This window comes from Acartia tonsa, chromosome 10 (assembly GCF_053477335.1).
Source record: "Acartia tonsa isolate MP-2025a chromosome 10, ASM5347733v1, whole genome shotgun sequence".
Taxonomy (NCBI): domain Eukaryota; kingdom Metazoa; phylum Arthropoda; class Copepoda; order Calanoida; family Acartiidae; genus Acartia; species Acartia tonsa.
The window spans coordinates 11,081,342-11,105,351 of NC_137269.1; the positions used below are offsets into that span (position 1 = coordinate 11,081,342).

Here is a 24,010-nt window from a genome sequence, read left to right on the forward strand (position 1 = left end):
AGCAGTAAAAAGTTATGCATTCCCCAATATGGAAAAAAAACTATAAAGGCTAAAAAAAATATAGAAAACAAAGGTTGCTAAATAAAGGGGCGAAAGAAGCCAAATATATCTTTGAATGCCTTATATAGGGTAGGGATATAATATGAATAATCTATCAGAAATATACGGATTTGTCAGGAAGGTAGCCCGACTGTTTAGGGTTAATCATCATAAATTTTCGTACTCCTAAAACGTCCTACGGAAATTAAAATTTACCTAAGATATTCACGAAATCTTATAGGCCAAATAGCACTGTGATCTTTTAATTTGAAACCTTTTTCGGAAGTCTTAACCTTGAAAGTACTTTTAACAGAAAAATGAGAAATTTTGCCAAAAATCCGGGATATTATTTAATGGTCTGTTGGTAACACGGACATGGATATATATATTCAAGGAGATTTTGTTTAATTTGTTTTACCTTAAAGTAAAATTTCTAACACGCAGAAAACAACCCCACTCCTTAATTTCATTTTTTTAAAGAGGGAGGAGTTTTTCTGTGTTTCAAGCATTTTGAGGTAATCACCATAGTAGGTAAAAGATAAAATCCATGAATATTTGTTTCTATTTCTGATTGATAATTAAGAAACTGCAACAAATAAATTATTTAATTTTAGTTCTACAAAAATGTAGCTATAAGTTTCTGTACAAATTTTCAGGAATCTAAATAAGACAATGGCCAATAAATTGTTGTAAAGCCTCAAAGATGATATACAAAATTACCCATTATGTCGATTACAATTAGTGGTTCAAACGTTTAGACACTCAAGTTTATGAACCAACCAATTAAACTTACGGTTACGCTACTATAAATGAGTACTATACCACACTGAACGTATATATCAAAGGCTGACATCCCCCTGACGATAACAATAAGTTCAAGGGGGCGTGGGGGGGGGGGATCAAAAATCCTAAGAGGTATAGCAAAACCCGGTGTACGCCGCACAAAGAAGAACTAGTTGTATCCTTTGGCATTTTGCATGTCCAAAAAGAAAGCATAAATACGAAAAATTTAAAGCCTTTTTAAAAAAGGTATTTCATCCTTTAGCTTCCCCCCCCCCCCCCCTTATTTTGTTTGTGGTGGATCTTCTATTATGAAATATACAACTTTCAAAAGTTAATAATTAAAGGTCCATAAAACACGAACAATAGATACCCTTGTTTTTCATTTATTAATTATAAGTAAAAAAAAGTAACTTTATAAAGATATAAAATCATGTTTCATTAACGTTTGATTTAGTATTGAAGCAACTCTACAATTTTATTAAGCTGTTAGTATGTCTTCAATTGGATATCTTAGATAAATTGATTTGATAAACTATTCCAATGAGATAAACAATAGTATACCTTTTGTAGATTAAAATAATAGTTGAAAAGTTTGGACACTGCTAATCTTAAATAGATGAATAAAGATTTAATAAAGTACTCAAAGATTTTCGACCAACAAATGAGAGATCGTAATTGTAAAACTTTGGGTATCAGTAAAATGCACATTCTATACTAATTGTTTGTTAGGTTTAGAACAATAGATATATTACCATAGATGGTCAATCAGACTCAGTAACCGGTCTAATAAAAACGGAATTTCAGACAAACAAGGATTTTTGTTTTTATTTAGTCACATGGATGGATGAATGTGTACACTTTTTAGTGAATAATATGGTAGGATTGTCCCTACACTGTGTTACTATATTGTTTCGTACATTAAGCGATTGTCCATCTATTCTACCATTATTTTTTCGACAAAATGGTTAAAAACTGAATCTTATAATGTTTGAAATTCTATCTCATCAATTCTTTAGATTTCATTGTCGTCAAGATTTTTTTAACCAAAACAGATATAGAATACGTGGATATTATGACAGGGGAATTTTTGTCGTCAAATAATTTCCTAATGTAGTCCTCATATTTTACTACAATATGTTACTCATAGTTAGGGGATGGGATGGGGTAAAGTCTTATTGGGGGGTGGGGGGTTGTAGTTATATTAGCCAGCAGGGAGAAACTTTTTATCAGTTAATGCGAAAATGTGTCACAATATCCACGCATTCCATATCCATTATAACAAAAGATTAACAGACGTCAGTAGATTTTGCAATAAATAGACGACAAAAGAATATTTTTCTAAATAAAACGTTTATACATGATATCATATCTACGTCAAGATAAAAAAAATACATTTTAAAAAACTAGCGGCTTTGGGTAAGTAAAAAGAGGGATAGGGGTTGGATAAAAGTAGCCTAAAACCACATCAGCCCTTAAAAATAAAACAAAACAGCCTAAATCTTTCCTTAAATAGAAGAGCTCAATCAGTTCAGTAGTCAATAAAATCACAAGCTTAAGAAAAATATCTTACTTTTATGTAAAAGGATATTTAACTCTTAAATTTTGTCACTAAGGTTTCTATCCAAAGCTGAAAAGATGATTTAGACAAAAATTCGTTTGTTTCAAAAAGTCCTTATTCGAGAAAGATCTCTATTCTGCAAATAGACTAACACACGGTTGCCATACACTCTCGATCCCAAATTAAAATTGAGATACTTCATAACCAACTACCAACCGACAGTTCAAAGAACATATAATTTCAGATATTAAAGTAAAAAAGTAGAGGGGGCAAGGGTTAAATAACTGTGTGTTAACAGGGAGGAGACCCTGTGCCGACTTTCAATTAGGCCTTTGAATATCAGGTAAACACGTCGGAGATATTAACACAGCCGAGTCACTACTAGTTGTCTAGGTTATACATTTATGCTTATACATTTATTTTCAGATGAAAGAATGGTATTACAAATGTTTGGTGATATCCACGCTGGTCTTGGGTTCACATACATCCCCCCTGGCGGCACATAATGAAATACAAACACAGGTAAACCACAGGGAGGAAGTTTAATGATAACATTTTCTTATTCATGGCTTAACAACTTTGGGGACTTTTATTGAAAATTGTTTGCTCGTTCATTAAGTTAGTGTCCAAACGTTTCAACCACTAATTGTAATCTACAAAAAGCGTAGTTTTATGAATGAACAATGTGGATGTACATCAATTTATTGGTTATTGTCTTATCCCTTTAGATCTTTAAGTAAACTATCTTTATTCCTAACAAAAATGGCTTATTGGCAGGAATGTGGGAGGAGGTTGTAAGGGGGTGTCAACACCCCACTATAATGACAAATTGGTTAGGACTGCCTTCCCCTTTGTTCACTTCCACAAGGCTTTAAAACTCATTGGTAAATTCCTGTGTACAGGCCACTGTTTTTTTCGGTTATCTAAAATAGTTTGAAAAATTTTAATAGGTATATGTTGTTACATTAATGTTTTTTGATTAGCAGAAAAGTCCAAGGCAAATAATCAGAGCTCGACAATCACTTTTTCTTTATTTGTAAACATTTGGACTTTTTTTATTATTTAAGTTAGATTATAATGATTACTGGATATCCCCAAAGGCATAGGGAACTTCAGGTATATTCTCCGCACTCTGAATGAGTTCCGCATAGGAAAAATTTTTACCCCTCCTTATTTTCAATATATTTAAAATATACTTGTCTTCTTTAAAACTTAATGTATAACTCATTCTGTTTTGCTTTATATAAAAGTACACTATTTAAAGACTGCATTTTACCATAATCAAGTAATTTATAAAGAAAAAAAAACAATTATAAATGCATTTATTATGATTAATTACAGATTAGAATTTATCCTTAAGATTAACAAGGATGATTATGTCGCATAGTTATGATAAACTGTTCTAGTAGATTATTTGTCATTAAAATGGAAGCTGAAATAATCCACTGGCAATCAATGCTAATCCTATATGATAAAGTAGTGAGGTTTATTTGTCTGAAGCTAAAGATCTTGAAAAATACTTTTCAGAGAAGATGTTACAATGTCTAGTTGTGTTTAAGGCTATTTTCCTGACCCTACCCTCCTAATGAGGCTAGCAGTTAAGTAACTAGTGCATTATATATACAGAGTGCATCTACGACTCTAAATTATACATAAATAACAAATTAAAGGCAAACTCGTGTAAACTGAATGAGAATATAATGTGCATATAATTTTAACTACCGCCACATTATCCCTGCTAGGCTCGAGTGTTGTTATTAATACCAACTCTGTTATCAAATTTTAACATTCTATCGATATACAATAGGGTGGGTCGATTTTGGAATTTCACATTAGTAGACATTGGCAAGGGTTACTGGGCCAATATAAAACCCTGTGAAACTTGAAAGAGGTTTTTTAATCCAAAAACAACTAGCGCGCGGGGGGTGTAAATGTGCCCGCCCCCTTATAAAACTAAAAAATGAAATTCCTTCAAACACAGGCATGTTGCATATCAAAATGACCGCATTGAAATGCTGATTACAGATCTGGAACCCGTTTTGAAAAATATTGATTCAGTCTGAAATGATTTTCAAATAACCTACCAAAATGAACATTTTTGACTATATTTAGATTTTTTGTTTTTAGGTACTAAGTGAGATGTAATTCGAACTAGGAGCAATATTTTTCAAAACGGTTTTCAGATTCGTAATCAGCATTTCGATGCGGTCATTTTAATATGCAACATGCCTGTGTTCGAAGGAATTTAAATTCTTGATTTTATAAGGGGGTGGGCACTTTTTATACCCCCCACGCGCCGGTAGCCATAAGAGCCAAGTCACTTTTGAAACTTGAATGGGGCTTATCATACATACATATGACTTCCGCAACTTATGATAACAGTAAAATCTAAAAAAAAAAGGGGGGAAATGGACCCACCCTAATATACAATTGTAAGGTTTCATGTCGACTATAAGGCTTTGATAAAAAGTGGACGTGGCTGACATAAAATCGACTTTTTCTTTTTTAATCTTTGAAAATATGTACACAACTATTTGTTTTTAATAAAAAGTAGCCTTGGCTGATATTATATCGACATACACTATAACTACATACTTATGTTGTGCCTCTAGATTCAACTGGGCACGGAACCCCTTTCAAGGTCATTAACTAAGATATAAAAAGATATCTGTAAATAAGATTTTGTTTAATTTCTCACATTCAAATGCAGCCAAGGACAAGCACGAAAAAAGTTGAAAATTTTTAAAGAAAATCAATATTTGTTGCAGATTTTATATTAGGGAGGTCTGCATTACATTTTTAACCCCTCAGAGCTCACAACCTCTCCTAATAAAACTCTGTGCAGTATGGTTACTTTAATTTTCATTAGATAATATAACAGATCTAAAGTATAGTTGTATATACAGACAACTACCTCCCCTCATTTTTCAACTTTCGTCTGCTTCTAAATTATTTTCTGCTACTTGGCTGTGTAAATATAAGTGATACCATAATACCATTGCATTGGTTGATTTTCAATAACCCAATAGAAAGGTTACACAAAACGGTTGCGATGGGGAGATACAGTTATTTACATCCCTTTACAATTAACAATTAGAAATTTTAAATACCAAAACTTTTATGTTTACTTTCATTTGATTGATTTTTTAGTTTGAAAAAGTATATTTTATAATAGATTGCTACAAAAAAATAGACTAAAAATACAAGAGGTTTGTCTTTAAAAGCAGCTAAGGAATTCACGTTTTTTCCATTCTGTTTCTTACAGACATACGGACGGACATTTCACATTACAGAGTAGCTTCACTAATAAAAACATAATTATACATAAATACAAAGCAACTACCAGCAAAAAGTTTATTGAAATATTATTAATCTCATCAAGACGTGTATTAATAATTCTATGTTTAAAATTATTTTGGAATTTCAATATGGTTTTTCCCATTATTAGCTGCTTAGAAATGTATATTATGTATATATTTATAAATATTTATGTTGGAGCTACTCTATAATTCATGAAGTATGTCCATTTTAAAATTTATGTTGACACACTGTTTATGCAAACTAAAATAAGGGGGGGGGGCGGATTCAAGTTAAACAGAACTCCCCTAAAATGTAATGAAAAGTGAAATGTGAAAAAATTTTAATTAAATTTACCAATCAAGGAATGTTTTTTTTACTTTTATGTATGATAATTATGTAGAGAGAGGGGGGGGTGTCTGTATTACACCTACCTAACACCACTTGATTTATGTTTGAAGGCGGTTCAGGTACGCTTCTTGTAACCCTCTGGTAAAACCCTGTGCACGTTACTAAATATTAGCACCGCGCAAATAAAGGGAGATGCGGAAAGTAGCTTGTGTTACGTCATAAAAATACGTCTAATTCCATCTCTTTTTTAGGGGTTTCATTTCCGTCTTCTTCTCTCGTTCTTCCTTTTTAGATGTATTTCTATGACGTTACACACGACACTTTCTACAAATAAAGTCATATTCATGTCTATAGCTACGCTTCATATGGACTATTTATTCCTTGTTTATTTATCTTTCTTCCTTTATCTTTGTTTCTAAATGTGATATTATGTATAGTTGAAGGGGGTTTTAACAGAGCTTTTAAGAAAGAGCAAATCGACATTAGTTATTTCTCGCATCGTATTATAAACAGCTTTCCGTGGATATAAAATGTACAATTATAAGATTAAAATCATTTTTATTGGCCCCGAGATGCAAAAGATACCAAAGGTTTTAATAATATGATTGTACATTTTTATATTCGTAGAAAACTGGATATAATACGATGCTAGACAATTTTTTTTCGTATGGATGAGAACTGGTTTCGAATGAATACGAGCACAAAAATCTCAGATTTTACAAAAAATTAAAAACATTAAGAACCAAATCTTCAAGGGAATCGCTAAAACTTTCTGTGTTATGTTGAACAGTAAATAAATTTCCCTCTTAATTCTTATAGGCATACCTTATTTTTTGTAGCTTGTTCATATTGTTAAAAACCAGACATTAATTCAATTTCTGTAGTTCACTATTTGTTTATTATTGAATAGAAATTTAAAAAGAGGTCATTTACAAGACCATCACGTTGATTTCAAGTCCAATATTTAAGTTTTCTAATATAAATATTGATAATTAATGGCATTAATGTTATTATATGTGATAAATTCAATTTTTTTAAATGTAAATTCTTACAAGGTCCTTTCATAAAATTTAAAGGGAAAAAAAGTTAGTAAGTTGATAAACGGTGGGAAACTAAAATTATATTTAACAGATAAACCAAGGATTTATATTTAATATTTTATAAAAAGCGAAAGTTTATTATTATTTTGCTTAGAGGGAGGAAAGGTTATAGGGAGGGGACATGGGCTGTTTTAGACACTAGTCCCCAAAGTTTTATAATGACTTTTAAACAACTTTGGAGTCTTCAATTGAATTTTGACTGGTTAGTTCATTAAGTTGAGTCAAACGTTTGATCCACTATTTGTTACCTACAAAAGGGTTATCTAAAAGCTTTAAATGCCCCTATTATTCATGAAAATTGTCTTAACAGCATGCTTTTTCAGTATGGCTGAGAACCGGTCTAATCTAATCCAGCGGATATCAAAAGGTTTCAACGTCATACTAGAAAATACATTCATAGGATGTTTGAGTTTGATTATGTAAATTCATTTTCATTAATTTATGATTAAATTACACAGAAATAGATATAAAATATTTTAATTCATTTTCAGCCAAATATATTTCATTAATATATATTTGTAGTTGTTTCGTAATATGTTTTAGTATATAGTAATTTGATAAAAATAATAATTGAAAATTCTACTTTTTGGTTAAATTGTACTTTATAATCTATATATCTTAATTTAGCGGTGACTAAAAGATATTGAAGAATTTTTTAATTGAAAACCATTTTTTTTTTAAATAGACATTCTATGAAGCACATATATTTACTTTTTTATAATGAGTTGCGCCAGACTACGGGCTAAGGCATTTTTTATGCTCCTTGTTTTGACAATATCCATTGTAGTATATTATTTTAAGGTTGAAATTTTAATTTTGCTAGAACTGTGTATTATTGACGACATATCTTGAAAATTGATAAGAAAATTATAACCTGTAATTGTTATTAATTGATGGTAGTTATTTAGTAACTTTAAATACACCTTATTATCTTGTATCACAGTTGGGAGGGTGAAATAAATGTGTTCTCTAATACTGATGTTAAAGGTGTTTTTTGAGATAGGGGTTTTCTGAGATGGGCGTTTTTTGAGATAAGAGGATGTTATGTAAGATGTAAAGCGTTAGCAATAACAATAGGGGGAAATATTTGGTTCCTAAACAGGCTTCGAGAAAGCAGTATTTCATTCAAGGGTTGGTTGACTGTAGGGCCTTTAAGTCATTGAGACATCATTATGCAACTAAAGAACATTGCTGACAAATTATTTTATAATTAGTTAAAACTGAAAATGCATATAATTCGCCAAATGTTGTTTTTTGGTAAAAACAAGTATCTAATTATTTTAAAAATATGGTCCTTAATATCATATCTTTATCATGGTTCAAAATCAAACCCAATCTCTAAATCAAATTATCATATCAACTATTTCAAGACACGTCGCGGCTAAGAGCGACCGCAGTTGAAGATACCTGTTTAAGAGAAGAAAAATTATTCCAACTTTCAACCATGTTATCCTATAACATAAAATTTTAAATATGTTATAAAATTTTTATCAAAATGTTATGTAATTCATAATACTAAGCTACTCTTTTGGTGTTGATGGTCTGTCTGTCTGTCGGTAATGATAGGGGTTTGCTGATATTAGTTTTGGAAAAATTTACTTCCCTTTACTCTCCCATTGCTTTGCTACATTTCCCTTCCCTCCCTTTCCATTAAGTCTTGGCCAAAAAGTGTTTGATTTATATTGACTTTAGATTTTTAAAAATGTGGATTGAATTATTGGTCTCATAATTTTGAAATGAATTGAAAATATGAGCCAGTGCAGTGGGGGTAGTTGTTCGTTTGTTTGTTTATTACTATAGGTCATGTTAGGTTAAGTTTTTGGGGGGTTCTGGGTAGCCCCGCAGGGTTATGCATGGGGGATAATCGATCCCCTTGTTTTCCATTTATTTCAAAATGCTCAACTGAGACTTTGTGTAAAAGCATCGAATTGATATTAATATATTTTCTAGGTTGAAATAGAACCTGGGGTTTACATACAGTATAATCTTATTTATGAAAATGGTACAAAACCAAATCAAACAGAAGATGTTTATGAAAGGTAATCAATAGAAAATGAATAAGAAATATAATTAATAATAAACGCATATAATGAATACTTAAAATTGAAAAGTCAAAAAAATAATGATGAATATTTATTTTTTAGGTTACTGAGTATAGCAACTAATTTAGCAACTAAAGATTTGGTAAGAATATATTTTAATGCGTTTTTTGTAATAAAATCATCTGGGGATTTCCCTCTCAACGCGCCTGATCGAGCACAGAATCCCCCACACCTTTTTTTATTTTGAAATAAAATGTACATACAAGGTGGGTTTTGTGTGTTTTTGTTTAACTTCAGATCAGGCTAGGTTGATTTATACTGGTTAAACTTTAGCCCAGAGGGATAGATCTTATTTTTTAAAATGAGGGGTCTTTTGTGATAGCTAGAAACTTTGAGGGAAAGTACCAAAAAAATTGATTAAAATCAAAATATCCCAACACCTTTGGATAAAGACAAGTATGAAAATTTATGATACTTCACAAAGCAACAAAGCTGATTTTTGCTGTGGCTGCAGCTGCTGAGCCCTGCAAGATAGTATCAAATAATTAATTTTTTTCCTTAGACAGAGCATATTTTAAGAGAAGACCAGAAGAAGTCAATTGATGAGGTATGGTAATGGATATAGAATACACGTGGATATTGAGACAGATTCTCGCATACCCTGATATAATATTTCTCTCAGCTGGCTAATATAACGATACATCATCCCATACCCTAACCACAGAGGAACGTATTGTTTAATATATGAAGACTACATTAACAACCTGAATTGACGACAAAATTCCTCTGTCACAATATTCACGTATTTTTTATCTATTGGAATAGTACAATTAAATAACTTAGTGGTTTGTGAATTTTAAAATAAATTTAGTTTGAAAAGAGGTTAAACTAAATAAAATAATAAAGGAAAAAACATGTATTTGTAATTGAATCTTAACTCTTTAAGTAATATTTATAATAAAAAGTTTAAATGTTCTAAAAGGTATTCTTTTAAAAAAGAAGAGTACTTACTAAAGACCAAAGTCAATATTGCGCCCGCTGATATTTTGCACAGCACCCAAATTTGAATTTTTGCTCTAATCTGAATCAGCTTTTGTCTGTCAAAATCCGTTGAATATATGTATTATATTATGTAATAATAATTGATTCATAATATGAAAAATTATAAGTTAAAAGATATAAGGCCCGGGCTAACAAAACTGGTTTTAATCTTAAGATATTTATTTTAATACTCGGGAAAAAATTATCTGTAATACGATGCTATATATGGTTTTTAAGTATGGCTGAGAACCGTTCTAATCCAGCGGATATTAATCAGTTTTGAAGCCATACTGGAAAATTACTTCTGACATTTCTTTTGTATTGTATACAGCTTAATTATTCTGATCCTTTACCATAATAGTTTTATGAATTAAAATCAAAATATTTCTTTTTTATTTTAAGCACCTATTCACGCTGATTTTTATTTAGACACTTGTACTCACGCTTTTTGCTTCTTCACATTTCCTCATTTAGCTAAATGTATTTTTTTTCATAAATGACATATTTTAAGCAATTTTTATTCTAAGGCAAATGAGGAAAATGAGATAGATTCCTTCACTGTAAATGCACAAATGAATTTTGGTGGAGTGGACCTTGAACAATTTATTATTAGGGATTTTGAGGTAACATTTTTTGATACAGTTTCTTAACCGCCATAAAATGACCCACTTATTACTAATTATCAAACACACACGCACCACACCATGAAGGACAGATGACGGATATTTCGTATTTTAGAGTAGTTTTGTTCCAAAAAAAAAATATTTATCGCAAACATAATATGTTTCAAATCAATAAGATTGACCTAACATATAAAAAAACATATATATACATAAGAGTCTGTTGAGCACTAATAACCCCTACGCCCTTATTTTCAAAAAAAAATTAAAATTTCCTATGCCTAGCCTCTGCTTGGGGCCCTAACCCTGCAGGGCAAATATCTGCTACTCAGTACCCATACTATTTTCTAGTCCCGCAATGATAATAATCCTGTGACAGTAATCTACCCAGACATAGATCCAAACACGGAGGAAAGTCACAAATCTTTTCACAAGTCACAGAAATGGGGCTCAAATACCACTCCAAGATCTGCAGAATCACAGTAAGTTGAGTTTTATATTTTTAGTGAAAACAGGGCTCGGCAGCCAAGCGTCCGCCGCGACTAAGCTACAAAATTTAAATTAAATCCATTTGGATGTTTTTAAGATTGTCATAATTAGGTCAGGTTTAGACTTCCAGCTGATTTTTAAAAATGTAAAAGGTTGATTTCCCTGAGGGTTACAGGCAGCCCTGGTAAAAATATTATAGTTTCATATGGTTTTCCTTCACAGTGAAGTCCCAGAAATATTTAACTTTTAATTTTTGATATTAGAGTAAAACACTAGAGAGGGAAGGGGTTAAATAACTGTATTTCCCTATCACAATGACCTTGTGCTGAATATCAATTGGATCTTTGAAAATCAACCAATGGTGTCGTTATTATATTTACATAGACAAGTAGCAGAAAACAATTTGCAAATATATTTGTATAGATATAATAAAATAATAGAGGTAGCAGAGACAGGTAATTAGATAATATATTAAGATACTCACACACAACTGTTATCTCTATTATATTTGTATAGAAATAATAAAAGAATAGAGGTAGCAGAAACAGATGATTGGATAATGTACTGGGACACCCACACACAACGTTGGTTCTACTACCACAAAGAATCAGGTAATATTGTACTTTAACCTTTTTATCAGCGAAGGCATTACTTTTATTAGGGAATAATAAACTCTAACAACCACAGGGATTGGTTGCACGAAATTTGTCTGGAAGTCATAACTGTGCATGGTAATGAGTGTTGCCTTTTTATGGGACCAGGCATTCTCCATACACTCACAATTAGTGACATGTAGGATATAGCAGCAGTAGTTACCATTTTTAATGCGGTGCAGACTAGACTCGTACCCGACACCTTCCACATAGAAAACAGTCTTGCTAGTATTAAGCAGAGTGTTTATCTGTCCGTCCATATTTTATTTATTCTATTGAGATTACTTGACAAGATGTCTTTTCGATGAATGGATTTTAATTATGTGTTTTGTCTCTTTCAATGTTGTCATCATTGTTCAAATTATTGTTTATTTAAAAAGAAATTTAAATATGAAAATGATAAAAGTAAATTTCTATAATTTGAACATATTTTACTTAAATTGTAGACTAGAATTTATATTACATGATTTTTAAAATTCAGAACGTGTGTAAGACATAAATTGCATAGAGATTTAATTTGATTTTACAGAAAGGTATCTGAATAAAAATGTATAAAAGGAAAGTTTAATTTTTATAAAAAGAGAGATATTGACTAAAGGATAACAATATCCAATGTTAGTGAAGCACCAATAAATCATAAATTGAAGAATGGCTGACAGAATGATGGACCAAGTAAATTCTTTTTTGGATTTTTATTGGTAAAGGGGAAAAATTTAGCTGTCTATCTTTAATAGCAGCTGAAAAATCATTAGCCCCCCCCCCCCCCCCAAAAAAAAGTATACTATTAACTGACGGACTGACGTACAAAATAAATTATAGACTATTTAATTAAGCGAAGCAATGATAATTTTACAAAATTTCTTTATTATCTCAATGATTGACATATGGACATCCCTTTTTTTAGAAAAGCTGCACAGTTACATGAACAGCCATTCTTTATCTGAAGCTGGTCTATCCGACTAGCCTAGTGTTTTTTAGCCCACTAATTAAACCATTTTTTTCAGGATATTCAAGTTGGAAGCGACCTCAATCATTGAAGCACATAGAAATTCACCCGCCCTACTCAGCAGCCACCCCAGGCCCCACACAGAACAAGGAAGATTTTGTTTTACCACGTCCAGTTATCCCCCCTCCACCTAGATCCTACCCAGAGAAAAATAAAAGACAGGTATGGGGTGGTGTAAACTTATAAATGCTCGTCCCAATGAGGTTGGGGACATTAGACTAGTCCCTAAAGATTCTTATTCATTGGCTCAACAACTTTGGGTACTATTATTGAATTTTTTACTCGTTGGTTCATTAAGTTGAAAATCTAAACGTTTTAGCCTCGAACATAAGGGGTAATTTGGTGGATCATCATTGGGCATGTTCATTAATTTAACGACCATTGTTTTTTTTTTAATTGTGAGGGATTATTTCCGGAGGCGATTGGGGGATTGGGGTTCTTTCTTTAAAATGAGAAGCCTCACTAAGATTTAACCATATCAGTTCTGCAGTGGTTAGTGATATAGGGAATACAAAGTTAAGTAAATTTAATTATAGATAATTAAAAGACATTTTAAGTATATGTACCAAAAAAAATTTATAAATATTTGTATTGTATAGGTGGTAAAGCCAAAGATAATTAAAAAGAAGCCACTCTTTTCCCCTCTTAATCTTAAGAAGAAGCCACTCCACAAACACAAGATTCTGATGCCTGCTAGAAACCTGAAACAGCCGGCAAGACGGCCAACTCAGTACGACTATCCACCGCTGCCTCCTATGCCGTCTATGCAGGAATGTTTATTAGTTTACACTAGTAGACGTGCCGCCCCAAGCATCTAGGGGAGATAGGGCAGTAAAATAGCCTTAAACCATCCTAACCATTATTTTTCTAAGGAATAGTCTTTTAAGTATTGCTCATTAGCAGGTAGAATACAAAAGTTTTATTGATAAATTGCGACACACAGAAGGACAAATTGAGTTTTCAAAAAGCTCATTGGTCTCTTGGAGAATTTCAGAAACCTTTCTATAAACCAGCTTAGTAAATTTTCCCAACAGAAAAAAACGCTCGGACAAAGTAAGTTACTTATTAGCCTCGGTACTATAAGTTTCGAAAGTTTTACACATCCAATAAATATTATATTGAAAGGAGCCAAAATCAGGAGGCGGACAGACTTCATTCCCCAACTCTATCCAGGATAAGCTGGTTGCTGTTAAAGTAATGGGACCCCATGTGGATAATAATAAACCTGTCAAGTTCCCTAGCCAGGTATACACTTATTTAATCCATTGATCTTGAATGGATTAGTTTTTGTAACATTGGAGACATTGTTTCATTCATTTTTGGAGTATTATTTAAATTCATTTATTATTTTATGTTGATACAATAGCAGTACAAATTTTTATTTGTATTTAGGATTTCCAGGTACACGGATCCTCTCCAGATCCATTTATCCTGTCCGAGTCTGTGAGGAACCAGGTTGTCCATCCAGATTATGTCTGGAACCCAGTCCCCCCGCCTGGCTCAGTCACATACTCAGCTGATATTCCTAAACATGTAAGTTTCTGATAATTATCTAAAAATATTTTAAAATATTAGATACTCTATATTAAGCAAGGAGGGAGTGGATATTGGACTGTAATTTATTTGGTCAGTTCTAAACTAATTGTATTTAAACTAATAATTTGTATCTACATTTTTATCTTCCATTGTCTTATCCCTTAAGATCCCTAATGATAAGAGTAGTCTGGTTGTTCGTTAGTGGAAACTATCTTCTCTTACGAATTCTCTACAGAGTAGAAAAAACGTTGCTTTTAAAAAACGAAAAAACGAAGCATTTAGGGAAACCGCCGAAAAAAATCAACAAAAACTTAGTTCTAATGTATCATTAACTTTTTTGCAAGCTGATTCTTTTAATGCAATAAACTTTGTTTTTATCGCAGGCCAAGCCAGTGTTCCCTGTAGAGTTACAGTACAGTAATGTTGACAATGACTACACAGATATTGATTATGTTGATCCATACGTTCCTTCATTTGGAGATATGCACAAGGTTTGTTCTTGTTGGTATGGACCAATGGCAGAAGTTTTGTAGCTAAAGATATTTTTTGATGTTTAATCATAATTTTTATAAATGACAATTCCTACATAATATAGTAAACTATTAAACATATATTTTGGTCAAAGCTTTCTTTATTCTTGTGAAGAATATTTGTCTGTGCTAAAAGATCTCGCAAACCGCTTGGCTGTTTTTTTTGGTCCTGCAAATATTTTAATCTATTTAGAGGAATGTGAAATGTTAATGTTTGTGGTTCTTCTCCCCTTCTTTAATGTAAATAGAATTAGATGAAAATGTAACTAACTAAAACCATTTTAAATTATTATTTAAGTTCTGTTACTTTTTCTGATTAAACTTTCTATTCTTTAGGGTGAGGTAATCTCTGTGATAGGTCCAGCTCAGACCATACCCACACAAAATAAGGCTACGCAACTCAGGCGTAATATTGACCCTGTTAGTCTGGATGATGACAAGTTAGCTGAGTTTCAACAACAACTTTCCAAAGGAAATTGGTCAATTTTTGGGTTTTCTAATTTCATTATAATTTTAAGACGTTTTAGATTAGAGGAAGGGATAGGACAATGTTGCCTAAATAACTATACACCTTACTAATAATATAACTAGTTTTCGGTATTATAACTTTCAGTTTACAAAAAAAATATGCTCTATAATTATAGGAATGTTGAAATTAACTTTTAGCTGCATACCTTTAATAGGAGCTAAAAAACACCACATTCCAGACGAACATTTCGTATATTCTTATAGAATAGTTTCACTACTAAAAAGATATTCCAATTGATCAATAATTACTCTAGGACCTACAGCAACTAAACTACCTGAAGATAGATTAGATCTTGTCAACACAACAGTTCAATCTACTCCTGCCCCTGAAGTTGTTTCTGAAACAGAGAAACTTGCCCCAATAGATATCACTAAAGATAACCTGACTCCAGACGAACATGAGGAAGAGAATAAACAAGAAGTAGTTGACCAAGAATCAAAACCTGAACATATGACACTTAAAAACTTTTATGAGCAGCTTGGGGCCAGGGATAAGCTGTCACAAGCTACTACAGAAAATTATAAGCATCTGCTGGGGCGGGAACAGCTTATTCCGGCTGCAGCTGATGATTACAGGGAGAAGTTGAAAGCTGCTAAAAATAGAATAAGATCAGAGCAGAATCTGAATAGTTATGATGTGAAGCCACCTAGAAAAATTTATCGTCATACATTACCAAGGTAAAATCTATTATGGATTATCTTAATTGAATAAAACTTTTAAAATTATTGGTGCTTTCCCACAAAGTACATAACAAGCACGGAACCCCCCTCATCCTCTTATTTTCGAAATAAACTTACAATAACAGGTTTAGCTTGTTTTCATAGGCATGACCCCTACAATGGGACCTAAACCTACGCGGCCTATACCTGTGATACCTTAACCCTGCAGGGTAAAATATAATCTGACTGAGAGTAAGAAACAATCAAACGAAAAATTATTCTACCGACATCCCCCCCCCCCTTCTCCGGCCTATTTTCTTTTTCTTTAAAGAAACGGGGATTATCATTGTTCAACAGGCACTTTGTGTGAAAGCATCAATTGCTGTGTCCAGGTATAATTCTGGAAGTGTGCACCCGAACCATCAGTTGACCTACACAGGATACACCACCACTACAGAAGACCCATACCTGGCAAGATTGAATCAACAGATCAGGAATTTGTCCTTAGCATACTCTTACTGACATAGATTTAAAGCTTATACAATATACAAAGTGTCAGTATCTTAAGTTACAATAGGTGTGTTGTTATAGGGTTATCAAGAATCTTTTATAGAGCCTAAAAAATTAACTTCATACTGGCCTACAATTGGTCAATTAAAATGTATACAGGCCTGCCATTGGTAATTTAATCTGTGTATTGGCCTACTATTGGTCATTTGTATTGTAGGTTCTAATAAAAAGCTTCGGTTATCCAGGATTGAATCAGATCTATATGATAAGACCAAGCATTTTTTATAATTTGTTTTTTTAAAGTAAAGTCAAGTGATCATTATTAACGGACCAATCTAAATTCAAAATAAAAGTCAATTAAAGGAATGTAAATCATTTGAAATTATCTAATAATAAACAACTGATTACCGAAAGTAAACAAACGGACATTTAGACATAATATAAACTAGATATTAGGCTATAAAAGTTTTCCGGAATTTTAATAAATATAATAGATTTGAAATCTGCATAAAATTTTAAGTAATTTTTATAAAATTCGTTTTTTGTATAATTCTTTATCTATAAGCGCAAATACAAATTAAGTTAAAAAATTTTGACATCTGTGATTGGTGGATTGAAAACTATCTGCGCTCTGATTGGAGAAGCTTAAGTGACGTACATCATTCAACCAATTAGAGCGCAGGTAGTTTCCAATCCACCTATCCTATTGGTCAAAATTTATTAACTAAAATTGGATTTGCGCTTTTAAATAATGAATTATATAAAAAACGAATTTTATAAAAAATCCTTAAAATTTTATGCAGATTTCAAATCTATTATATTTATTAAAATTCCGGAAAACTTTTATAGCCTACTAGATATGCAACTTTAATGAAAATTATGAAAAGTTAGGGACAAACTATTAGGGCTGAGATGGGAATATTACCCCCCACCTCACCTGCATACGATGATTATGACTATTATGCAAACTATATAGACACAGGCAAGGGCGTAAACACAATTAATAACTGGGGAAATATTTCCCTAACCGCGGAATCGATATGGTTCTCCTTTAAAATGTAGCACTTATAGGTCCTGGGATGGGCTGTAACTATTTTGTTGGAAGGAACCACCACTTCCCCCAGAAGAAATCGCCCCTGGAAAAAGAATTACCTTTCCCTCTAAACTTTTTTTTCTTTTTAAAACTAAATTTATAAATGAGGGCTATCGAATCGATTTCTCCTCGCAAAAAATATGATTGAAAAAAAATAATATTCTTTTTTTTAGACTAAAGTAAAAAATTGGAGGGTCGAATTCAACCCCAACCACCTCTAGTGTTCCTAGAGGCTTCTAAGGGCGTAGCCGATAGTATGGAAAAAGTATTTTACCTTTGATTTGCATTATGTACATTATAGATACTTTACAGAAATAATATTACAAATATCCCTCCCCGATATTAATATTTACGGCCATGAATGTAGGAGCTCCCTATCCATATTATGTGAAAGAATCACCAGAATTAGCTGTTGCTGAATTCTTAGAGGTAAACTATTTTATAACAAGATGAATATGATCGATTTTATGTTTATCAATGTAAGAAACTTCATGAGATAGTCACATGTTTAGTACCGAAACTACTCTATGCTTCACTTGAACTGTTTGTCTGTTAGTCCGTAACGCTATAGCGTATATGATTTTCTCGGTTTCTATTTAAGATAGACGGGTGATTTACATCTTTCCAAAAAGTATCCTGTCAGTATGTCGGTCATGCTATAAAAATACAAAATATTTATTTTTTAAATAGTTTCGTGATTTTATACTTTAAAATAATCATGTGAGATATTTGTGCTAAGCTACTTAAGAATTTTGTTATGCTACATTTGAAAATAAATTTTAAATTTCTTTATTTGTAAATATTTAGAGGCCAAGAAGATTTATTATTTTATTTTCTGTTTGTACTATTTGTATACAGGGGCGTGTAACATAACCACTGTGCGTGCAGTATTTTGATTTTAAAATATCCCAGGGATTATAATGGATAGGACACTGGTCGATGAATTGATGTACATCACCAATGAATATATTTAATTATTGGTTTTTAAAGTTTGAACCTTGTTATTTGGGGACCATCTTCCTATTATATAAAGTAGTAAGCGTTTTTTGTCTGTCCCGAAGGATCTCGCTAACCGCTGAACCGATATTGTTCTCCTTTACAGTGAAGCTTCTTATAGGTCCTGGGAAGGTTTTAAACTATTTTTCGAGAGGGTGTCTTAACCCCCCTCTCCCCCAAAAAATAATTTTTATAACTCTTTGGTTTGGAAACTCAAATTTAAAATAGGATGAGGTCGACTTTTCCTTCTCCTACCAGTGCAGTGCCCCTAGAGGCTTCTAAGGGCGTAGCCGATAGTATGGAAAAAAGTATTTTACCTTTGATTTGCATTATGTATATTAAGATACTTTACAGAAATAATATTACAAATATCCCTCCCCGATATTAATATTTACGGCCATGAATGTAGGAGCTCCCTATCCATATTATGTGAAGGAATCACCAGAATTAGCTGTTGCTGAATTCTTAGAGGTAAACTGTTTTATAACAAGATGAATATGGAATTGATCAATGTAAGAAACTTCATGAGATAGTCATTTAGTACCGAAACTACTCTATGCTTCACTTGAACTGATTGTCTGTTAGTCCGTAACGCTATAGCGTATGTGATTTTCTCGGTTTCTATTTAAGATAGACGGGTGATTTACATAATTCCAAAAAGCATCCAGTCAGTCTGTCGGTCATGCTATACAAATTCAAAATATTTATTTTTTGAAAAGTTTCGTGATTTTATACTTTAAAATAATCATGTGAGATATATATGTTACGAAACTTAAGAATTTTGTTATGCTACATTTGAAAATAAATTTTAAATCTCTTTTTTTGTAAATATTTAGAGGCCAAGAAGATTTATTATTTTATTTTCTGTTTGTACTATTTGTATACAGAGGCGTGCAACATAACCACTGTGCTTGCAGTATAAAGTAGTTTGATTTTAAAATATCCCAGGGATCATAATGGATAGGACAATGGACGATGAATTGATGTACATCACCAATGAATATATTTAATTATTGGTTTTTAAAGTTTGAACCTTGTTATTTGGGTACCATCCATTCAAAAATCAACAAAAAGTTTCCTAGACAACCAAAACACCAGACAAATTCATGTGCACGCACCTCTTTGTATTCTGAAAACATAATCAATATTCTATTTTCAATTTATGCAAAGTAATGTTTGAAAAGAAAGTAATTTTTATTAAATTCAACAACAAAAAAGAAATATATATATTGTTTAGCTTTAGCTTTGAAATAAGGATAGGTACATATTTTTAACCATTTTTCATCATATAAGTCTAGTTAGAATTATCCTACAGTTTACAAAGTACAAGATATAATAATTTAATTTAATAAGCTGCCTTTTTTTATTATTTAAATTCGATTTCAGGAGTTTAACGCCCCACGCCCCCCAGTGCCTCCCAGAAGTCAACGATACCTCACAGAATCACCAATAGATAAGGTAAGTCTGACCTTTTAAAGAAAAACATGTTAATTTTTAACTTTGTTCGTCCATCTGTACCGCTCGGATATCAGAAATTTCATCTATAAACATCGATATGAAAGCCATACAATTTTACTTTTTTGTATTTAATTTGTTGAATATCTAAAGCTTTATGTATTTGCAGGGGCTTCCAGAGGATGGGGGGTTTTAAAAGGTAATAATCAACCCCCCCCCCCAAGAAAAAAATTGAATAACCACCTATTTTTAAGCACCCCTCCCCCCCTCCCCAAAAAAAAATATGCTTTGATGTCCAATTGTTAATTTATAAAAGATTTTATATATAAATTATGACTTCTATGATAGGTTATTATAAATTTTACTTAAAGTGATTTCAATATTATTATTTATTTTTTAAAAGGTTGAAGAGACAACAACAGAAGCGTCCACATCCATTTTTGATCCATTGAAAGCTGTTCCCGGATTAATCTGGGACTCCTGGGCTAGATATCTTACTGATGCCGTCTTCAATGGCGGAGATGTCGACAGGTTTGTATGCTATTTAGGTTTTGATTGCTGATTTTTCGTTCCAAGCCACTAAGGGCTTTGCCACTAGAGATGCAAGGTGAAATTTTGAACCTTTTTTGAAGAAAAAAATTTTAAACATTTTTTCGGGGGGGATTCTTTTGTAATCTTTAGACGTACAGGCAGATAACATCGTATTATAAATAGTTACACTGTTTTTGGCCCTATAGGCATTGTGGATTAGAAAGATACACTTGGCAAAAAAAATCTAAGAAATTTTAGCATGCAAAGAGATAGTTGCACTTAGTGCATTTGAGAAAAATGATTTCAAGCAAAAGTTACAAACATACCACCAAATATGTATAATTTTGTACTACAATAAATAACAAACAATTATACATCACTACATTAGTCGTCATGCTGTTTTCGTTAAAATAGCCAGCTATATAAATTGCATATATCACAAGGATACGATTTTTAAATATTTCAAAAATATTCCGTATAGATGTATTTTAAAACATTGAACAGTAAAAAATATGCGGTTCACTAAATTCAAATTTAAATGCATTTGGATTTATTTTCTTATTATCCTTTGATCAGGGCTCAGCAGTTGTACATAAGCCTCAAATTTAATCCCAGCTGTGTTTAAAAAAGTTTATTCCGAAAAGATGGATTGTCTGTTTAAGAACAGGTTTAGATATCCAGCTGAATTTTAAATATATAATATGACGATTTAATTGAGGCTTTCATGCGGCTGATGCACGGCTGCTGAGACCTGCTTTTGGTAACAAAAGCCTACTCATTAATATTAAACTGTATTACAGAGACAGTAAGAAGAAGAAAGGAATAGAATTTAAGATATTAAATAAGCTGACGGATAAACTAACAGAAACCGCTGCAGAATATATTGCTAACAAGGTAATGTAAAATACATTTGTTATAGAAAAGTCTTTTTTTTAATTTTGAGCATATAATTGTCCTTTAGTACACCCACTTTTGCAGCTCTAATCATTGATAATAGTGTTTTAGAAACATCTAAAACTTTGTATAAAGATTACAATGATGATTAGGTTCATTTTCATTTGGTCATCATGTCCAGTTTAAGATTTATCAACGATCTTCTGATTAAATGATAAGAATATATCATGAGCTATATATTTTTGAAATGGTGATTCTTAATATTATAAGACAATATGCTAAACGCTTAGCATCTCTATAATTACGTCTTAAGATATGTGCATTTCCAAATTAAGTATTTTTAGACCCATCCACACCCAAATTTTAGTTGAACTCTCAATTCAATAATGGATCTATTATTTAGAACCTTGCAGGGGAAAGGTATTTGATTAACCTGCGTAAATAATAACTTGCCTGCTTGCTGTGTGGGAGGAGTCGGGTTCAATTCATATTAGAGACTTTAAAAGGGCACCAATTGCTGATATGCAAGCTGTGTGATAGCAATGGTAAGAGTAGAGGAAGAGAGGCCTGTATACAGAGGCGCAACTCTTTACCGTGCACAGTCAGAACTTCCAGACAAATGTTCTACAATCAAAGGGTTGGTTGTCTGGTGTTAATTTACCCAATATCCTATAGTTGGCATTAGAGTATACAAGCGAATGGTACTCTTGGGTTATCTAGATGATGTTTTCACAGGAGAAGCACGCCCCAACGAGTTAAAGGGTAACTTGTTGGAAATGTTTTTAATTTGTAAATGTTATTTTAAGTTATTGGGTGATGGTGATGATAAATCTGGAGAGAAAGGTGATGAAGATGACAGAATGCTTCATGGTGATGAACAATACCTGGAGGAAAATTTTAATAAACTTATGGATGATCTTGCAAATCAAATTTAAATTATTATCATATAATGTAAAGTAGTAAGGCTTTTTTGTGTAAAGCTAGAGGTTTCAAAATTGTTGGTCCGACTAGGTTGTACTTTACTGGGAACTTTTTGAAATGCCTTGGGGTAGTTTATTAAAAGTTTATCTATTTCTAGTAAAGGATGGGATATGGCCGATGTAACTAAACTAGTAGATATGTAATTTTTAAATGCATTATAGACAGAAAAAGGGATTAAATTACTTTCTACATATGTATATGTTCTTTCTCCAAATATTTCATACTTGTACATTAAATATTCAATATTTATCTGTTTTGTACTTTACCTAATTTTTTATTGTTATCAATCATCGTTAATTAATGTTTTTTAACTCTCTTTAGAAGAAAAAATTTAAAAATCTAACAATATTTTTACAAAAAAGGCGTTAACTATAAATCGCTTAATTTTCAGTATTATTATTGAATTTGCGATACCAATGCAATAGATAAGTATTTGTTTTCTCAAAATGTAAATATTTCAATTAAATCAAATATTTTCTTTTATGGCTTCGAAACCGATTGATATCCGCTGGATTAAAACTGGTTCTCAGCTATACTGAAAGCTCATGAATAGCATCGTATTACAGACAATTTTCCACGAAAATTAAAGTCAGTTTAGTAAGCCAGGCCCTTCGGCCCCTCGGGGTTAACAAGACTGATTTAAATCTTTTCATTTTACTATCCGCTGAAAGCTGTCTTCAATACGATACGATAAATAACTATTATAATTAATTAGTTTTGTGTTTAATGTTTATAGTCTTTATAAAACTTTTTTGTCTCCATGAATTTTAATTATTAGTTAATATTTTTTTATGTGTCATTTGTTTGTTATATTTTTAATAAATTTATATTGTAAAATTATTTTTTTTAGCAGCAAAGCTACTGTAGAATTTACTTCGTCCGTCAGCCCGCATGGCTCTAAGGCTTTATTTTCGACTGTCAATCAAGATAGAAAATATGTATCAAGATTTCCTTTACCAAAGAGTATCCAGTATTTAACTTGGAAAGTAAGTCTTTCATGCAAGCACTGCTATAAATTTCCAGGATTTTTTTATGCTTCGCTTGTTTTGGATGTTTTAAAATTATAAAATAAAAATTGTATTCTGTTCAATACAATAAAATTATTGAAATATTTTTTTAACAATTTTTTATTTAATGCATAAAAGAGCAAATATTTGTTGTATAATATAAATCTAGTAAAAAAATATTGTATTGAAAAAAATCAGGGATCGGAAGCCGCGCGTAAGCCACGTGTAAGCCTCAGTAAAATCGTCATTTTATCACTATAGAATTTAGCTGGATGTATAAAACTGTCTCTTTAGTAGACAATCCTTCTTT

General features: G+C 31.7%; 2 protein-coding genes across 2 annotated transcripts; both read left to right on the forward strand.

Annotated features, from left to right (window-relative positions):
* Positions 1 to 2,810: 2,810 nt before the first annotated feature.
* On the forward strand, positions 2,811 to 18,449 carry LOC145330432 (uncharacterized). Its single transcript, XM_080175067.1, has 17 exons — positions 2,811 to 2,902; positions 9,079 to 9,167; positions 9,273 to 9,312; positions 9,733 to 9,777; positions 10,739 to 10,834; positions 11,183 to 11,313; positions 11,837 to 11,931; positions 12,978 to 13,141; positions 13,579 to 13,761; positions 14,105 to 14,224; positions 14,372 to 14,512; positions 14,899 to 15,006; positions 15,382 to 15,565; positions 15,828 to 16,251; positions 16,626 to 16,725; positions 17,647 to 17,733; positions 18,438 to 18,449. Exons 5-17 carry the CDS (start codon positions 10,784 to 10,786, stop codon positions 18,447 to 18,449), a joined length of 1,800 nt encoding a protein of 599 aa, XP_080031193.1. The 5' UTR covers positions 2,811 to 2,902; positions 9,079 to 9,167; positions 9,273 to 9,312; positions 9,733 to 9,777; positions 10,739 to 10,783.
* Positions 18,450 to 19,231: 782 nt separating this feature from the next.
* Positions 19,232 to 22,902, forward strand: LOC145330433 (uncharacterized). The gene is made up of 5 exons (XM_080175068.1): positions 19,232 to 19,303; positions 20,219 to 20,290; positions 20,691 to 20,818; positions 21,619 to 21,712; positions 22,519 to 22,902. Exons 1-5 carry the CDS (start codon positions 19,232 to 19,234, stop codon positions 22,645 to 22,647), a joined length of 495 nt encoding a protein of 164 aa, XP_080031194.1. The 3' UTR covers positions 22,648 to 22,902.
* The last annotated feature ends 1,108 nt before the right edge of the window (positions 22,903 to 24,010 follow it).

Bases quoted from the DNA above. Each gene is read 5' to 3' on its own strand.
- LOC145330432 (XM_080175067.1), top strand. From the start codon at position 10,784: ATGAATTTTGGTGGAGTGGACCTTGAACAATTTATTATTAGGGATTTT. The intron at 11,932-12,977 runs GTAATATTGTAC...CATTTTTTTCAG, and splicing joins CTACTACCACAAAGAATCAG to GATATTCAAGTTGGAAGCGA. The intron at 13,762-14,104 runs GTTTACACTAGT...TTATATTGAAAG, and splicing joins CTATGCAGGAATGTTTATTA to GAGCCAAAATCAGGAGGCGG.
- LOC145330433 (XM_080175068.1), top strand. From the start codon at position 19,232: ATGAATGTAGGAGCTCCCTATCCATATTATGTGAAGGAATCACCAGAA. The intron at 20,291-20,690 runs GTAAGTCTGACC...ATTTTTTAAAAG, and splicing joins CAGAATCACCAATAGATAAG to GTTGAAGAGACAACAACAGA. The intron at 20,819-21,618 runs GTTTGTATGCTA...ACTGTATTACAG, and splicing joins AATGGCGGAGATGTCGACAG to AGACAGTAAGAAGAAGAAAG.